This window comes from Hordeum vulgare, chromosome 3H (assembly GCF_904849725.1).
Source record: "Hordeum vulgare subsp. vulgare chromosome 3H, MorexV3_pseudomolecules_assembly, whole genome shotgun sequence".
Lineage (NCBI taxonomy): Eukaryota > Viridiplantae > Streptophyta > Magnoliopsida > Poales > Poaceae > Hordeum > Hordeum vulgare.
Window position 1 is genome coordinate 6,908,948 of NC_058520.1, and position 19,321 is coordinate 6,928,268.

The 19,321-nt window shown below is 48.6% G+C and overlaps 1 protein-coding gene across 1 annotated transcript; it reads left to right on the top strand.

Moving 5' to 3' along the window:
* Positions 1 to 14,874: 14,874 nt before the first annotated feature.
* Positions 14,875 to 16,109, top strand: LOC123442433. Its single transcript, XM_045118482.1, has one exon. It carries the CDS (start codon positions 15,065 to 15,067, stop codon positions 15,638 to 15,640), a length of 576 nt encoding a protein of 191 aa, XP_044974417.1. The 5' UTR covers positions 14,875 to 15,064; the 3' UTR covers positions 15,641 to 16,109.
* The last annotated feature ends 3,212 nt before the right edge of the window (positions 16,110 to 19,321 follow it).

Here is a 19,321-nt window from a genome sequence, read left to right on the forward strand (position 1 = left end):
CCATGATCTTCATGATTGAGAGTCTCTCGTTTTGCCACCACCATATAGCTAGTGGGAAATTTTCATTATATAACTTGGCTTGTATATTCCAATGATAGGCTTCCTCAAAATTGTCTTAGGTCTTCGTGAGCAAGCAAGTTGGATGCACACCCATTAGTTTTCTTTAAGAGCTTTCACATACTCTTAGCTCTAGTGCATCATTTGTATGACAATCCCTACTCATTCACATTGATAGCTATTGATGAGTATCTCCACAGCTCATTGATATGCCTAGTTAATGTGACCATCTTCTCCTTGTTTTTGTCTTGCAACCTCCACCACACTCCACACCACTTATAGTGCTAAAACCATGGCTCACGCTCATGTATTGCTTGAGAGTTGAAAAGGTTTGAGAAAGTAAAGGTGTGAAACAATTACTTGGCCAATACCGGGGTTGTGCATGATTTAAATTCGTTGTGAAACGATGATAAAGCATAGCCAAACTATATGCTTTTGTAGGGATAACTTTCTTTTGTCCTTGTTATTTTGAAAGTTCATGATTACCTTGCTAGTTTGCTTGAATTATTATTGTTTCCACGTCAATAGCAAACTATTGTTTTGAATCTAACGGATCTGAACATTCATGTCGCGTGAGAGAAGTTACAAAGGACAACTATGCTAGGTAGCATGCAACATCAAAAATTCATTCTTTATCACTTCCCTACTCGAGGACGAGCAGGAGTTAAGCTTGGGATGCTTAATACGTCTCCAACGTATCTATAATTTTTTATGGTTCCATGCTATTATCTTGTCAACTTTGGATGTTTTATATGCATGAATATGCTACTCAGTCCCAAGTGTCAGTTTCTGTTTTTTCCATGTTTTTTGCCCATTTTCAGACGGAGTCCAAATGGAATGAAACTTTACGATGATTTTTTTGGACCAAAAGAGACCCCCCGAAGCTTTGGAAGAAGGCCAGAAGAGCCACGAGGGAGTCACAAGCCCTGACGCCGCCACCACCCCCTAGGTGGTGGCGACCAGGCTTGTGACCTCCTCTTGGGCCCAACTGACGTAATTCCACCGTCATAAATTCCTATAAATTCAGAAACCTCCAAAAAGGAACCTAGATCGGGAGTTCCGCCGCCGCAAGCCTTTGTAGCCACCAAAAACCAATCTGGAGCCCGTTCCGGCACCCTGCCGGAGGGGGAATCCATCTCCGGTGGCCATCTTCATCATCCCGGCGATCTCCATGACGAGGAGGGAGTAGTTCTCCCTCGGGGCTGAGGGTATGTACCAGTAGCTATGTGTTTGATCTCTCTCTCTCTCTCTCGTGTTCTTGAGATGTCTTGATATCGATGTACCATGGGCTTTATTACTATAGTTGGATCTTATGATGTTCTTCCCCCTCGCCCTCTTGTAATGAATTGAGTTTCCCCTTTGGAGTTATCTTATCGGATTGAGTCTTTGAGAACACTTGATGTATGTCTTGCACGTGTCTATCTGCAGTGATCAACTTGCGGGTTTGTGACAATTGGGAACCTATGCATATGGGTTGGCACACGTGGATTCATGTGAGTACTTGATGTATGTTTTGGTGATCAACTTGCGGGTTCGTGACATTGGGAACCTATGCACAGGGGTTGGCACACGTTTTGACTCTCTGGTAGAAACTTTGGGGCACTCTTTGAAGTTCTTTGTGTTGGTTGAATAGATGATTCTGAGATTATGTGATGCATATCGTATAATCATGCCCACGGATACTTGAGGTTACAATGGAGTATCTAGGTGACATTAGTGTCTTGGTTGATATGTATCTTAAGGTGTTATTCTAGTACGAACTCTTGAATAGATCGATCAGAAAGAATAACTTTGTGGTGGTTTCGTACCCGACAATAATCTCTTCGTTTGTTCCCCACTATTAGTGACTTTGAAGTGACTCTTTGTTGCATGTTGAGGGCTAGTTATATGATCCAATTATGTTATCATTGTTGAGAGAACTTCACTAGTGAAAGTATGAACCCTAGGCCTTGTTTCCACGCATTGCAATACCGTTCGTGCTCACTTTTACCATTTGTTACCTTGCTGTATTTGTAATTTCAGATTACAAAAACCTATATCTACCATCCATATTGCACTTGTATCACCATCTCTTCGCCGAACTAGTGCACCTATACAACTTACCATTGTATTAGGTGTGTTGGGGACACAAGAGACTCTTTGTTATTTGGTTGCAGGGTTGCTTGAGAGAGACCATCTTCATCCTACGTCTCCCGCGGATTGATAAACCTTAGGTCACCCACTTGAGGGAAAATTGCTACTGTCCTACAACCCTCTGCACTTGAAGGCCCAACAACGTCTATAAGGAGAAGGTTGTGTAGTAGACATCACACCACGCCAAAGACAATAGGAAACGTTCTTCTGACCTATCTGACCCTTTGGGTGGAGCAAGAGCTGAAGTGCCATCAGGTAATCCTCTTCTTATTTGCCCCCATCGGGGGTCCCAGCCAGTCCATCATCAAAGCAGGACCTGAAGAGGATGAGGACAAATGCGGAGAAGAATGGTGGAAAAAAAGGTCCACCAAATGACAAACAGATTGAAGCAAAACCAGCGACCTCCCGAGGGGAGGATCACCGCGCACAATGAATCTACTATATTGGAATTGTCGTGGTGTGGGCAAAGCCGCGACAATTCGAGAGCTTCGCGATCTAGCGAAGCAATTTGCCATGACCGTGTTATGCATAGTTGAAACTCAAATATCAAAACCACGTGTCGAAAGTCTTGTTGGTACTTTAGGTTTTAACCATTCGTATGATGTTAGTAGTTCCGGACGTAGCGGAGGTGTTGGTGTTTTTTGGAATGATGGAATAAAGCTTGATATTTTTGGGTATTCTGAGTATCATGTTGATGCAACAGTGTCCATACCAAACTGTGCAGATTGGATGCTCACATGTGTGTATGGTGAGGCACAAGTTGGAAAGAGATAGAAAACATGTGTATGGTGAGCAACTTACCCTCGCTGTGTATTGGTGATTACAAAGAGATTCTACACCAGCATGAACACTTTGGGACTCCCCAGCATAGGACATCTCAGATTGAGGGCTTTCGGGAAGCAATGGATGTTTGTGTTCTTGGGGATCTGGGATACCAGGGGAAGGCTTGGACTTTTGAGAAGAAGACGGCGGGGGGAAGTTACTGTCGAGTTCGACTCGACCGTGCTATGGCAAGCACGGATTGGATTTCCCTATACCCACGTGCAAGTCTGCAACACGAGACGGCTGCTGCATCAGATCACTGTCCTATGAGACTGCTGTTGGAACCTGGCAACCCGGTGCAAATCAAACAATTGAGTGGGACTACCATTGATAACATTGGTAGAGAAATCAAAAACTCAAGAAGGAGCTGGCTACTCTACAAAACGAACCCCGTCGAGTTTCACCTTCACATGCAGAGATAAAAGTTATAGATCGCCTTGTTGAGCTATATCACATGGAAGAAATAAAGTAGAGCCATCGTTCTCGAATCGAATGGCTTTCAGAGGGAGACCGTTATACTAAATTCTTCCGGAGACGTGCTAGTATGCGTCGGCGGAAGAATAGCATCATAAGTTTGGAGTGTGCTGATGGTTCACTTACCCATGACCTGGAGGAGGTGGCCTCATTAACCAATGCGTTTTACAAAAATCTATTCACATCTGAGGGTACATCGGGCATGGATGTGGTGCTTAACGTGGTTCCGGTAAGGATCATGGAAGAGATGAACAAGGCGTAAACAGATCCCTTTAGAGCTCATGAGGTGAAAAAGTCTCTTTTCTAGATGTACCCCACTAAGTCCCCGGGGCCGGACGGATATCCGACACATTTCTTCCAGAGGCACTGGGAGCTTTGCGGCTCCGAGGTCACAAATTTGGTGTTGAGATTTCTTCATGGGGAGGAGAGACCTGAGGTAATCAAAAAATGATCCTTGGTTTGATTCCAAATGTTAAAGATCCCACAAACCTTACTCAGTTCCAGTCTATAAGTTTGTGTAATGTACTCTTTTTAAGATTGCATCAAATGTGTTGTCTAACATATTGAAGCAAATCTTGCATGAGATAATCTCCGAAGAACAATCCGCTTTCGTACCTCGCCAACTAATCACGGACAACATAATTACTGCTTACGAATGCTTACACTTCATGAAGAGGAACAAAGCACAACAGAACAGATTATGTGCAGTTAAATTGGATATGATGGAGGCATATGCCGCGTGGAATGGGAGTATCTTCAAGCTATCATGATTAAGACGGGCTTTGCGGCGTCATGGGCCAACACGGTCATGAGAATGGTATCTTCTTTGAAATTTTCAATCATTTTCAATGGATCTGAACTTGATGAATTCACTCCTTCAAGGGGGGTCCGTCACGGAGACCCAATTTTTCCATACCTATTTTTCTTGCAGCGAAGGGCCTTTCACGCGTGTTAAAAACCCAAGATGAATCATCCCAACTGAATGGTATTTGAGTGGCTCCTTCGGCTCCCTCGGTAAGCCACTTGATCTTCGTGGATGATAGCGTGTTGTTTGTGAAAGCTAGTGCTACTAGAGCAAATGAGTTGTAATCGCTGATGGAAAGTTATTGTAATGCATTGGGTCGGAGAATAAATCTAGCCAAGTCCTCTGTGTATTTCAGCAAGGGGTGCCCCAACACTCTGAGAGATGACGTAAAGGGGGCTCTAAATATTGAAAATGAATCTCTCACAGAAAGATACATGTGTATGCCTTCGGATGTTGGAACAAGCAAGAATGGAGCGTTCAAATTTCTAAAAGACAAGGTATGGTCCAAGATCAAGGGGTGGATGGAGAAGCTTCTGTCTGCTGGGGGGAAGGAATGTTGATTAAATCGGTCGCTCAAGCTATTCCCATTTTCTCAATGTCTTGCTTTAAGCTTCCTCGTGGGCTTAGTGAGCATTCGAACTCGCTGACTAGGAAGTTTTGGTGGTGCAGTAAAGAAGGACAAAGAAAGTCAAGCTAGGTATCATGGAGTATGATGACCGGGCCGAAAGATTGTGGAGTTCTAGGCTTCCGAGATGTTGAGCTCTTCAATCTAGCTTTGCTAGCTAGACAGGCTTACAAAATTCTAATGGATCGAGAGGCTCTAAGCTCACGGGTTCTCAAGGCAAAATATCACCATGCTTCAGATTTCCTGCAAGCGTACCTTGGCCCAAACCCGTCCCAGATTGAGCGGTCACTGCTGGAGGGGCGAGGCGTCCTAAAAGAGGGGCTGATCCGTCGCATTGGAGACGGTCAATCGACGAATATTTGGGACCATTGCTGGATCACGAGACCATCAAATATGAGACCTACATTGTCTAGAACAGCTAACCCGCCCGAGTTGGTTGGTGAGTTGATCCTACCGGATGCAGAATGGGATAGAGTCATGATAGCTCATGTATTCATACCAACAGATGCGGAGGCCATTATGTCAATACAGCTGCGTACATGGCAGATCGACGATTTTTGGTCCTAGGTTCATGAGAAGAATGGCGTCTTCACTGTGAGGTCATCCTATCGTATGCTCGTTGAAACAAAAATGCGAAGAGAGGCATGGCTTGAAGGGCGGCCAACTAATTCAAACAATGAGCAGGAGTCCAAGCTTTGGAAAAAACCTTGGAAGGTTGAGGTCCTGTCAAATCTTAAATAATAATTTCCCTGCATATGAAAACTTAAGTTGGCATGTGACTATTTTGAAAAGATCAAATCTTGCCATGATTTTTAGGAAACGTAAATTATCCCAAAATTGCCATGTGATCATTTGCCATATTTTCAATAAGTTGCCTTGTTCTCGAGGAACAATACTCCCTAAATTCTTCCATGTGACTCTTTTTCATATTTTTGCCATGTGACCATTGCAAATTCGAAATTCATTTACCACAGTAAATGTTGCAAATTTTGCCTAAATTTTACATCTTTATCAAAGAAAAAAATCTTAAACTTGTCATGGGAAAAAGCTTACAGTTTTTGCCATGTCACTAACACAGATATTGATCAACTTGTATATAAAAGAATATGAAATGAGTTGTTATGATTTTCGTATAGCCTTTTTTTACTCTCAAGGCCGTTTCGTGCTGTCAACGGAATCTTCTTCTCATTAGATGCAAAAAATGAATCTTCTTCTCACTATTTTATAGATACATCCAAGCATATGAAAATTATGGAAAAAGGAGTTTCCATGCATATACAAACTTAAGTTGGCATGTGATTATGATGTCAAAATTTTGAAGTCTTACCATACTTTTACGAAACACGTTTATTCTAAAATTTCCATGTGACCATCATAGACATTTGTAACAATTTTTCATGTCCATTTAAAATTTCCCAAAGTTGCAATGATTTTCCGACCACAAAATTTCTAAATTTGCCATCTTTTTTAGAACGAATCCACTTGCTTTGTCATCTTTTTAAAGGACGAATCCACTTACTTTGCCATCTTTTCGACAGAACAAAATTCCTAAATTTACCACGTCCGCATTACAAAATTTCAATAGTGGGAGCGGTTTTAGAGAACAAACTTTCTAAATTATCCCATGTGTAATTATATTATAGGTAACATGGCACATTTATAAATTATGCTATGGCAATTTTATTAACCAGAACAAGATAGCATTTTACGTATCTTGACAGTTCTATTATTTCAACCACGAAAAATTTATTAATTAGACCATGTTAGTTTGTTGTTGGTAGCATGGCAATTTTACTGTTTTGATCATATCAATTTTATCAATTACACCATTGTAATTTATAATTTGCCATGATAACTTGTTATTTTTTTAATGAAAATGAGTTGTATTTTATAGATATGGAGTTATAGTCGAGAGGCAAAAGATCCTCAATACAAGGTGGTCCTTGGTGCAACCATATAGTTGTGGTGTACTCAGTTCGACTATAGTTTGCCAAATAATTGGCGACTCTATTTTGTTCCTTACTAAGTTTTTTTATGGAATAAAGCCACTGTTAATCATTAACGATATAATCTCGACAACAATCTATAGGCTAAGCGAGCTACACCATCATTCAATAGGATTGATAGGGCCTCTGAGGAGTTTGACTAGACGATGATAGGTAGGTTCGTATGTTGGATTGTAAGAGCCATCCCCTGGATTATCGGATGAATCTCAACTTCCAAGTTCCAACTCATCATTGCAGTTAAATATGAACCGATAGGCAGCAAAGATAATAGACCCATTCAGTCCTTTAAGAATCATACATGCTGCCGCTAACCGATCATGCACTCAAAATGATCCATCGAGAGACAAAGTTGCATCGACCATAGGTGGTGTTGGCCACGGCCTCGCTAAGAGCATCTATAGCCGGACCGCTCTTATCTTCCTAAAGCACCCGGGCAGGCCGCCCCATCACTAAGCGGTCACAGAATATCAACGCAGCCGGCTCCTCCAACGGGCCTCAAACGTCATGTCTGACCGACACCCGTCATATCCAGCCCAACTATGAGACGGATATGACGGAGCCCGGCCAAGCCCGACTGGCCCGTACTGGCCCGCATCGACCCCACATATATTCGTCCTCATTCGTTCCCGAACCAAACCCTAGTAACTTCACTCCACTCCCCTCCAATTCCATCTGCCACCCTACCTCACCTCCGTCGATCTCTGGTCTTCTCAGGCATGGAGGACAACGAATTCGACTCCAACTAGTATGGATCCATCAAATGGAGGGTCATCCCCTACGTAATGGAGTAGGCAATGTCGATTCGCATTGCACTCTACCGCTCCCACGAGGACATCGCCTGGCCGACGGCAGGATCGGTCTTCCGTGACTTCATAGCGTCTGCTCAATGGGCGCTCGGTTCCTCTGCGGTGGGATCATCAAGGTTCAAGTGGACGGACCCATCTACTGGTCTGGCGGACTTCGAGGCTCACCGGGAACGGGTTGCTCGTCGTGGGAAGGAGATGATAAGGGTCGCCCAGGACTATCTCACAGAGGAAATGGCGGAGGCGAAGGCGGCTGATGCGGCGGCACGGGCGGCCGCGGAGGAGGAAGCCATCCGCGCCCGCATTTTGAAGAAACGAGAGCGTAGGAACACGCGCGCACACTCGCTCGTGAGCAGAGTCTGGCACTCCGTGAAATAGTCGGGCCACCATCGAAGGAGGTGGAGGAGGTGAGCGACGATAATGACAGCTTCGATGACGAGAGGTCCGTCTCAATCCGTACTACGTCTTTGACCGGTACTTTGGCGAGAAGGACGTCAAGAGGTCGTGGAAAGGCAAGGACATCAGTGACTCGTGTCCATCATAGCAAACATACCAAATTTCGGTAATCCGACGACATGTTGGAAGTGATGGAGTAGTTTGACGATGTGTATAAATGCATCGGCATAGGTGCATGCGTATAAACTTTGTATGAATTTCAGATATAAGATTTGAGATGTCCGGTTATAGAACACATTATTTAAGATATGACTGGTCAGTGTCCGGGGATGCGTCCGGACGCGTACACCGACTTTTGAGGGGCCGGATCTACAAGTTTAGATGCTCTACCTTAGGTTCTTTCACTCTACAACATGCAATTTAAACACAGCTTTTGCCATGGAAAACGAAATATCCACTGACATTATAACTTGTTTACATCCATTGACTTTGTATATGTAGGACTAAGATGTACACAAGTGCCAAGCGGTTGTATCGGCACTAGGATTACCACAAAAGGTTTTGAAACCGAAAAAAGAGAAAGGTCGCAGTTCAGACGAGTAGCGGGGAACAAGCAAGCGAGTAGCCTCCACTCATCAACAATCTCCAACCCAGAAGAAATTCTTAGCTTTAGCCAGACGATGATACACGAGGAAACTACTCCTCCGTTCCGTACTTAGCCAGACAAAAGAGACGGGCCCACATACCGAATCCTGTTGCATCAACAAACACGAAAGATCTCACGGTGCCCCCTCCTCCACAGGTACTGACGTGGATGCGGCACGACGGAGTACCACCTCATCCACCACCCGCCCAAGCCCAACCCGAACCACCCCCCACCTCACCCTCCGCAAGCTGACACCCGGGCCAACGCATGACCCGGGCCCACCTCCATTGCGTGGTAGTCCGATCCCGGGACGTGCACTACGCGGTGACACGACTCCATGTGGCCCAGCCCGCCGCGCGTCCGTCCGCTACGGGCAGCCGTGCGTGGACGGAAATGACGAGAGCGCCCTCCCACGACGCGTACCACGAGCCCGACCGTTGTTTTCTTAGGGGAGTACGACCGCTGTTTAATGCGGTGTTGCGGCAACACCAAAGGCGTCCAGGGTCGCTGCGCCCGGCTCACGAGTACACCTCGCCTCTCCCGCTCCACCGACTGCCCGTACTAATCCCGCCATTATTCAACAGTTCTCCGGTGATCTCGCGAGTACACATCGCCCAATACTTAACGGCGAGGCCACGTCACGGCCATCATGGGTGCGTGCACCGGCGAGCCGAATAATTAATAAACCGTGGGCCGCCCGTCGCGGCCCATGCACCGTCACGGTCATCATCGTATACACAAATCCTGCCCGACAACGCCATGTAGCGGAACATCTTAACAACCGCGCGGGCAGCGACCCGACCGCGCCGAGGCAGCGCGGATGCACCTGCCGGCGATGCGTCCGCGTCCGCTCGCGTGATCGATACCAATCATCAATTGACGGAACTGCCCTCGGGCCAGGGGCAGATGCGTCATTCACCGCGCGTCCCCTTCGCGACAAGGGAGACCCGGGCCGGAATTTAGTACGGCGGTGCGGGGTGGTGGGGGCTCACCTGCTCACCGCCGCGGCTGCAGGAGTGCTACGGCGGGTGGGCCCGGCCGCGAAAGGTCGATGCCCCTGTGACTGCTACTGCACGGCGTACGGGGGGCCGGGGCCACACAGCAGCTGTAGCCGGGCTCCACGCAGGGTGGGCCACGTCGCGCTGCTCAAGGTCGACCAGGGAGAGATGCCGCTGGCGTGTGGTGCGACACGTGGAGACCAACGCTATCTGTATGCAATCGGCTCGGCTCCGGGTCGTGGCTGGCGAGCCGGGCTCACGTGGAGAGGGGCCGAGCGATAAGTATGGATACCTAACCTAACCTGGCGCCGCGCCGGATCTGGACCCGATCCGATCGACCCGTGCCGCACGCCACGCCATGCACCAGCATCGACCTGACTGACCCCTCTCCAGGGCACGGAACATTATCCTTCCGTCACACACAACGAATGGTTCCTCTTCCGATCCGATCGAGCCACTCCGATCCCGGAGGGGGACAACGGCCGGCAAGTTGCCGGGAACGCAACATGCATGTGCAGCGCTGGAACGAGTATAGGCAGCGGCCGGCGATAACACGGCCGACAGCGACCGGTTGCGTGGACGGACGATCACAGCAGCCGTACGTAGGCGCGCCGGGAAGGAACGAAGGAAGAAGAAGTGCACGGCGAGGACTCTTCTCCTCGGATAGGTTCTCGCTTTCAACCGTCGCCTGTCGGTGAGATCACGCAGATCGACCCGGGAGGGGGCCGGCAGGCGGGAGGCAACGTGAAAAGCAGGCGAGATTCACGACCCGGTTCCGCGGTGCACGTTACACGTACGTGCGTGCCGGGTGCGTATGGATTGGATGAGTGAGGACGTGATGGCGTGATGCGACGGGTATGGCTGCCGGGCAAATGGACGGAAGGAACGATAATACCGTGTGGTTGCGTGCGTGTGTACGTGACTGTCCGGGTCTACCCATGAACGTAACCACACGGGCGTGCAGCATACTTTGGTGGCCCTGCCATCATTCCGGGTTGAGAAGAATCTTCGGGCGTAGACTTGACTCACAGAGTGACAATGCGTTTACGCTGCATTACGCGGGAAAGCGACCGCCACTGTAAGTGATACATACGCGTAAGTTGGTTGACTTAGCTACCTCTCCTCACTCCTCATAAGAGCATTTTTGACAATCCCTAAGAACATTTACGGCCGCAATTTGTAAATCCAATCCTTCGAACGTTTGTGGACGCGTCCGAGCGAGTGCGTGAACATCGACCGATCATGTTCTTCAATCTGTTCGTTCACATTCAACTTTTTTTCTATTTTATCTCCTTGATTTATATAAAAATATGTGATACGAATAAACTACGTACTACATACTATGATACTCTTCGTCGTCGTCGGAGATGGCCTAAACCGCCTGCGCAGCCTCCCGTGTCGCCTCCATTTGTTGCGCCTAGACTCTACAGCCACAGATCCACGTTCACCATCGTCGGCGCCTCCTTCACCGCCACATCAAGCGGAGACGCCTCCTCCGTCGGCTCGTGCTCCGCATCCTCTTCCACCCCAGCTCCTCCTTCTGTTCCTCCTCCACCTCCTCGTCCTCCTCGAAATCATCCTCTCGATCCAGAGTTAGCCCACTGGCCCTCTCGATATGGACCTGCTCAAGGAGCTAGAGACGATGCTGGATCATGTAGTGGTGGCGGCGTGGGGACATGGATGGCAGGCTTGGGTGGTGGCGACGAAATGAAGGAGGTGGATGTGCTAGGGTCTCCGGGATGTTGGCCGGCTTAAATAGTCGGTATGGTGTCAAGCAGGCAAGAGGAGCGGCACCACGTGGCTCTCCCATGTTTTGGATGGATATGAGGGGTGCCGACAGCCGGGACGTTTAAGGCCCGTTTGAGGGGTCCGGCTGGGTCGATTTTTTGTAACGGATAGGTGATCACGCGGTTTGCATGAGCGTTTGAGGCGGATTTAAGAAGTCCGGCTGTAGATGCTCCTAGGCGTTATATTGGAGTAAAATATTACTCCGCCTCCTAGCATTCGCCTAAAAAACATTTAGGCTCGATGACGCAGAGTAAACTTTACGGCGTCTCTATCAGCCCCCGTCCTTACTGCTTCGTCGTCGCACCTCGCACCTCCCGGCGATAGTCCATCGCCCTCAACGCTATGCCGCCTCCTCCCTTGGCCCTCGCCGCCCTTTTGCTCGAGCCCGAGCCTTTTGACGACAATCACCGTCACCAGCACCAAGGTAAAACGCCGTCGTCTCATCCAAATCGATGTATTTCCCTCGCATCTTCTTCCTCGTTGGCGGTCGCTGCATCTCGTTATGGTTACATGCACTTGCATGTCATTCCTACACGCAGCGGCCCATTACTTTGATATAAACGTACTTAAAAAAAACATTGGCATAAACGCCTCGACCGGCCGGTGCACCACGAGTGCCTTGCAAGTGTTCAACGGTTTGTCCATGGAAGTTTGTAATTATCTTTCTTTCGTTGTGTCTCATACAATTGAATTAAAATAAGCCCTTTGAACTGAAGATGAAGAGGTTGAGAGAGATGACCTTCTACGGTTTGCCCCGTAGAGTTTTTATAACCAGGGTCTGTCAGTGGTTAGTATGTGTGTTTCTATACTAATTTAGGGCATATAAGTAAGTTACCTACGAGACATTGCTGTAAAATACGATAACATTTCTCACGTCGCTAGAAAATTTCTTGCTTGCCCTGCATAGATTTTCATTTATGCCCTAGCCGAGGCGTGCCTAAACGCTTTTAAAACATTGTCTTTTTCAAGAAAGCATAGAATATTTATTGTCAAACACAATGTTACTAATAGTCATAATATTGTAGCTATAAGAATGTGTTTCGGAATATGGATCCTGAATTTTATACAATATTAACTATGTGTCAAATGCATTTTTTGATATTCAGAAACTCAAAATACACCGAAAGAGTCATGTCCTTCTTAGCCGTCATGGAGTACGTCCTTGCTTACGGTTGAACGCATTTGATTTAGTCCAGCCTTCCGTTGTAGTTGGAGCCATCACAGAGGGTGTTAGGCCTAATTAATTGCAAGGTTACCTGGATATGGTTCCATGTCTCCATTAGCAAGTCACTAGCGAGAGCTGTCCGCGTCCGGTCCTCCCTTTCTTTCTCCGGACAAAGGAAAGAAAACGAGGACGGAAAATATGGCGAAAATGTGCCTTGACATGGTAGCACCCGATGGGTGGGTTGTTGCCCCTACCTTGCTAAGCTAGTCCGTGCTTGGTTATCGGTTGCGGAACGCGCACACGGATTGACGTGGAAAACAGAGTCTTCCGCATGCTCTGGTTTCCAGGACTTCACGCTATGCTAGACAGCATCTCTTCTTTATAAAGTATATAATGGTTGATAGTAGCAGTAGATTAGGCGCGCGACTGCAATAAAAAGTCAATAGCTTGCAGCCTGCCGGAAGAGGTCCAAGCGATGGTTAAACCTGGAATGGCACGCCAACCAATGAAACCAAGCGATGGTTAAACCTGCTAGAAATCACAAATAACACAAGTTGGGTCGAGAACCCGGCCCAACCCAACCCAACCCAGGCCACCAACCATTCACCGGAAACCGGAGCCGGCTCACGGAGAGGAGAAGAAGCCATCGCTGTCGGATCGGCTCAGCTCGCGGACTCCAAACTGTGGCATGCGCGGGCGTGAAGCGCAGCGGATAGCGGACTCGAGAACCGAATTTAATCCGGGACGGCCCCCCCCCTGATCCATCGATCCACACGCTCCAGGTACTTTTACGTCCACGTCCCTGGCAAGTATTATAGCAAACCGTTCTTCCTTGCGGCCGCCTTGGGATGAGCGTATTTGCAGAAAGAGACCTGGGCGGGTGTCTTCATGCGTGGCCCACCCGCAGGTAAGTTTGCATGGAGGGCCCTGGGATTGTTGGGTTTGAGGGGTGGGTTGGGCGGTTGGAGTCACATGCTTGGTGCTTGCGTGGGAGCGTGGTTGTCCGTCCCCAAATAAAGGTGGTTGGGCTGGCGCTCTTTCTCCCGTCCCAGCTCGTGCCTACCGGACGTGTGGCCCATCCGTATTTCTTTGTACGTACGGCGCCAAAATTTCAATTCAATTCAATTCAAGCGGATCGACGTTCAAAAAACAGTAAGTGAATTATTCAAGGTTTCTGGCCCAAATAAGGGTTAATTAAGGTAGGCGAGTGATTTTAGGTAGGTGTCGAGTAGATGTCCACTGTACCCTGGTGACACTGGACAACTAAGAACCCTCGTGCACGACCCGATTTATAGCCCAAGCAAAGGCGTCCAAGTTGGGTTTATACGAGTTTATTCGGGATAAAGTGCCCCAGGGCATGGCATCACGTCTGCGTTTGGTCACCTTACACTTGTTTAACCCTATATCAAAAGATAGATTATCGTATCTTTTGCAGCGTAGTATCTGGGAAAGCGTGAATGAACGAACTAATAAAAGTCAGGCAGTGGCTAATTATCGTACCACCCACGATAAAACGGAGGCAGATCCCCAGAAACCAGCTGCTAATAATCGAACGAAAAATAATCCTAGCGGCGTTCAAAGGCCACCACTCGCCCGTGAGGCCACGATAAAATAGACCGCCTTTTTAGTTTGGAGAAGAAGAAAGGGAAATCTGATGGGTGGCAGGAAAATATCAAGTCAAGTTTAGTAGCCGTCGCCGTTCAAACGCCACCACCATCTCCCACCCCTCGCCTCACGCTCGAGGTCGTCCGATCGATCCATCCATCCAGCGGTGCCACGCCGAGGAACGACAAATCTCGCCCACGATGCGACGCAATCACCACCACCCGGTCCTCCTTCCAGATGGCATCGCGCCCCGAATAGATAGATAGATAGAGTAGGTCAGACACACGCACAGTCACAGGAGAGAGAACGTGAGAAAAATTAAAAAATAGAAAAAGCAACGGGTCGCACGCACACCCACATGGGACACGGCCCGGCCCGGCCCGGTCCCCCTACCCAAGCCGCAGGAGCAGCACTCTCACTCGCACCCGCACCGCCAGCCGTGAAGGAAAGAAACCGCACGACGGGGTGGCGTTTTTGTGGATACCCCCCTGAAAGACCGGGCGTCGCGCGCACGCCCCCCTGCCCGGGCCAGCGCTATATAAGCGCGAGCCCGACGCGGCGTCGCTGCACAACACGCACCGCTTTTTGCACCACTCTTTTCCCCTCCCTCCCGTCTGCACGTTTCGCGCCCTCTTTCACGATTCCGGTTACCTTCACCTGCACCCACCCACCGCCCACCCCCCTTCCAAGGGAAAGAATACGGAGAAGGAACAAGGGAGAAAGCTCGTCTGCCGGCCGGCCATGGAGAGCTCCTCATCCTCCTCGTCTCTGCTGCTCAGCTCGTATACCGGCGGCAGCGGCAAGAGGGGCAGGGAGGTCGACCTTGAGGGGCCGGAGGCGGAGGCTGCCAAGAGGATGCGGCCCGAGGACCTGCTCGACCTGCTGGACGACGACACCGACGCCGCGGCGGCAGGCGACCTGGCCTCCGTCATGCGGAGCCTGGAGAAGGAGATATGCGCCGGCGACCTAGCCCCGCCGCAGCCGGAGCTGGGGTTCCTGCTCGAGGCCTCGGACGACGAGCTCGGCCTCCCGCCGGCCGCGGGGGCGTCGTCCTCGTCGGACGACGCCGGGGGCTGGGAGCCGGAGGAGCCCGCTGCCGTCTTCGGGGACCAGATCTGGGGCTTCGAGGACGAGATCGATGGCGCGTATGCCTTTGGCGGCATCGCCTCCTCGCCGGAGGCTGCGGCGGCGGCGGCCGCGGCCGCTGCCGAGTGGGGCGATGACGGCTTCGACGCCGGCCTGTTTGGGTTCGGGGACGAGTCCTTCGGGCCGTCCGATCTCGCCGTGCTCCGCCAGGAGACCATGCCCGCCGTCTGATCAGTCGTCGTCAGTGGACGGACGGACGGATGGATTAGCCTTTTCTTTTTTATCTTTGGCTAACCTTAGCGTTACCCTTTTTTTAACCTTTGGGGATGTAAAGTTTCTAGATGATGCAAGGCTGATGAAAAAAAACTGTGGGCAAGAAACTTGGAAAATGTGTTGCTTGGAATGAATCATGTAGAAAGAAAGGAAAAACATCTCAAGGAAAAAAAAACTGTCAAGAAGTTCCAGAAGAAATATTTATGTTCTTGGAATAATTTCTTTTTATGAGACGAAAGAAATGAATAAATAAATCAGCTGCAGCCTCTTTTATTTTGGCCAAGAAAAATAATGTGAACGAGTGTACGAGTCAAAAGCAGATGCGTATTTTTGGCCGTTGATGGAAATGCTTAAAATGATGCAGTGCCTGCACGATTGGACGTTGACCCTAACCTAATGACATGACAAACCTAAATATTAGTGGTGAGAAAAAGAAAGAAAGCATGTGTGATTCAACTGCCCACCCAGATGAGTTGGAAAATCAGAAGCTTCTAGTGTTTCTCATGTTTCTTTACTTTAGTATGGAAAAAAAGATAGGCTGACAATTCTCCAGCGTTTACTCTTTAGTTGGGGTGGATAATTCTGGCCGGAACGGTTGACCTCTAAAACAAGTGCATCCGCAATGATACGTTTGTTTTTTGATTAAAAAAAATATACTGTCATATTTTTTTTTGGGAATAAATATAACCTTAAAAATATACTCCTATACGTCGTGTTTTCTTTTTTACACATATTATACAGAGAATTTTTAAGGTTAGCTGTCTTCGTGTATCCATTCAAGAAAAAATATATGTGTAATTACATTATATAAATATTTTTTGAAATCCACTCCGATATATACCTGTTAATTTATTATTAAGAAAGTTCATACAGTCATTTCATTACATTCAGAGGTGCTGTCTTAGTAAAGTATAATGCGAGCACATCCGTATTGTCACGGAACTCTCACGGAAACATGTCATGTCAAGGTGTGTGGAGTCTGGACACACAATCTCTCTCTGTCTTAAATAAATTATTATAGACCCGATTGATTGAAGCAACTTCTGAGAAAGATTAGGACTCAATTGCAAAAAGAAAACGAAGAAAAAATCGGACAGCCAGACAAGCAATTCTGATGGTGTTTCTCGCCGAAGCTAGCTGTTGCTGGACGGCTAATTTTGTCAATGGCACTTGAAAAATGAGTTTGCACGGCAGTTGAAATTGACCGTTCATAAAATTTCTTCTCTTTTTTTTTCAACTTATATTCGAGCACTGGGCATGACGTGGTGGCTGTCCTCCCTCTCCGCTGGGATCTCTTTCGGGGCTGTCCTTTCCCGTGACAGGTCACCGTCTGATCGTGCAATAATGTCGACGATATTTGCTGTACAGCAAGGAACATTTATTATCGTACTGAAGATCTCATGTGTGAGTCATCAAAAATAAAATGAAAATGAGAGTAGATGGTATTCCTGGGGCTGGGAATTTGGACGGTTGGGATGAGGTTTTGCCGTGGAGGGGTCGACCACCGCGGGGCGAAGTGGAAAGGCTGCAATCAAAGCAGCCTCGCGACGAAGGAGGAGGAAAATTTCCCTGCGAGAAACGAAAGCTGGATCTGGCTTCTCTGCTGGCTGTCTTGGGAATGTAAATTATGCCGGCGAGCTTTGCCTGCCGGCGACGATTTCTTTATTTTGTTTCCGGCGAAAGATGGCAAAGAGGCAGCAGCATGATTCTGCTACGGGATCGATTACTGACTCGATGACGCGGCGCACGTGGGTGGTCTTTTGCTGGCCGCCGCAGCGATGCCGATCCGGTCTACTGCCCCTCTGCGATGCACCAAGGGGCGGCGCCAACCGGGCCGAGAGCCCCATCAATGGCCGCGCCGCGCTTGCATATCTCTCTCGCTCCAACTTGGCCCGATCACGGATCCTTTTTATTTTCTTTAGAGAAAAAACCTTCGTAGGCGGTACATGCGCTGCCCGTGCCGGCAGGCAGGGTCTGTTGGGGAGGTGGTTGAATCGGATCGGATCGCCCGAGAGGAGGGAGGGAGGGCAGGACACCAAATGCCGTGCGGCCGACCGGAGTTTGCAATCGCAAGTAACATCCGGGAGCCAATAATGGCTGTCTAGGGCCAGGGGAAGAAGAAGAAGAAGAAGATCTGAATCTGCATCTGTTTGCGCGCGCGAGAACTCGCCTCGAGAGCTACTGGCGGGTGGTTCGTTGCTCCGCTCCACGCGTGGCGCAGGCATGGCGCGGCCACCGGCCGACGCAGGGCGTGGCACTGGCACATGGGGTGTGCGTGCGATGCGGCGGTGATTGGATCGGAATTGAACCACCGACCGATCGGTCGATCGGGGCACTGCAACCTCCTCCTCCTCCTGCTCCTGTGCCACCTACCTTTCCTTCATGTTCGTTCGGCCAGGTTGGCCGGATGCTCGGACGTGGGCCGAGCTCCCCTTTCATTTGCTGGGCTGTGTCTCCTGTTTCAGCAGCCTGAATGTGCTACTGTTTATTTACTGCGTCGTGTTTACATGTGGAAAGGGGACAGACGAACGTTTCTATGTGAATCGTTGTGGCATTGGCCCTGTTTGCATACTCTAACTTAGCTAGAGGTTAGAGTTAGTTTCTAGCTCATGACTAACCTTAAACTAACTCTAGCCAAAGAGGTGTTTGGATGATAGGGTTAGATTGACAATAGTTGTATTTGATGGAGAGAGGAAAGTGATTTTTTAGTGGGTCATAGGAACTTGTATCAGCATCTTTCAAGTGGGAACCGGTGCTGATTTCAGATAATGTCTTTAAGGTTGTCTTCCCTACTAAGGAGAATTTGGCTCGTCTATTTAAGTTCGGTATGTGCAGAGTGGCTAGCACAAGCTGTGTACTTGAGTTCGATGCTTGGAAGTGTGAGGAGCCCAAGGGGGTTCCGCTACCGCAGATTTGGGTTCACTTTGCGGGTGCTCCTTCCAGGGCTATTAACGACTTTAGAGTTGTTTGGAGTTTAGGCTCGCTTATTGGTAAAACAGAGGAGGTGGTATGGTGTTTACTAGAGCTAAAGGAGTCGCAAGGATGCCGGTGAGCGTGATAGATATTCAGATCATTCTAGACGAGGTCATGTGGACTTATGAGGGGATGAGATACACTCTTCAGGTGGAGATTGAGAGTCCTACTCTCTTTGATGTATCGGACATGGATAAGGATACTAATATGACTGATGGGGATGATGCGGATGGAGCCAAGGATAACACGGATGCTAATTTTGATTCAGGACCCAAGTTCTCTTCTCCAAAGACTACGCATTCACAACCCGGACAGCCTATACAACCCTAGGTACTGGTAATAAGCAAATGGCGGTTGCATCTGATTTTGAATTGCGGTTTGGTTCTTTTGTGCCTTCTTCTGCGCCGACACAATTTTGTCGGTCAATGCGCAAGGATCTTTACTCGAGGGCGAAGCTGCCGAGGTTCCTGGGTAAGAAGGCTAGGACTAATAGTGGTATTATGCAGTCCAATAAGCTGCAACCAATCTCATTGGGTACATACCTGGCAGAGGCAAAGGTTAGAGACCAAAAAGGGACTGTTAATTCAGATTTGGAGGTTGTACCATTGTGCACATCCGCTGGGGTTGGGGATGCTGTTTTTTCTCCGGTTGCTGGAGCGCCGGTGC

Bases quoted from the DNA above. Each gene is read 5' to 3' on its own strand.
- LOC123442433 (XM_045118482.1), top strand. From the start codon at position 15,065: ATGGAGAGCTCCTCATCCTCCTCGTCTCTGCTGCTCAGCTCGTATACC.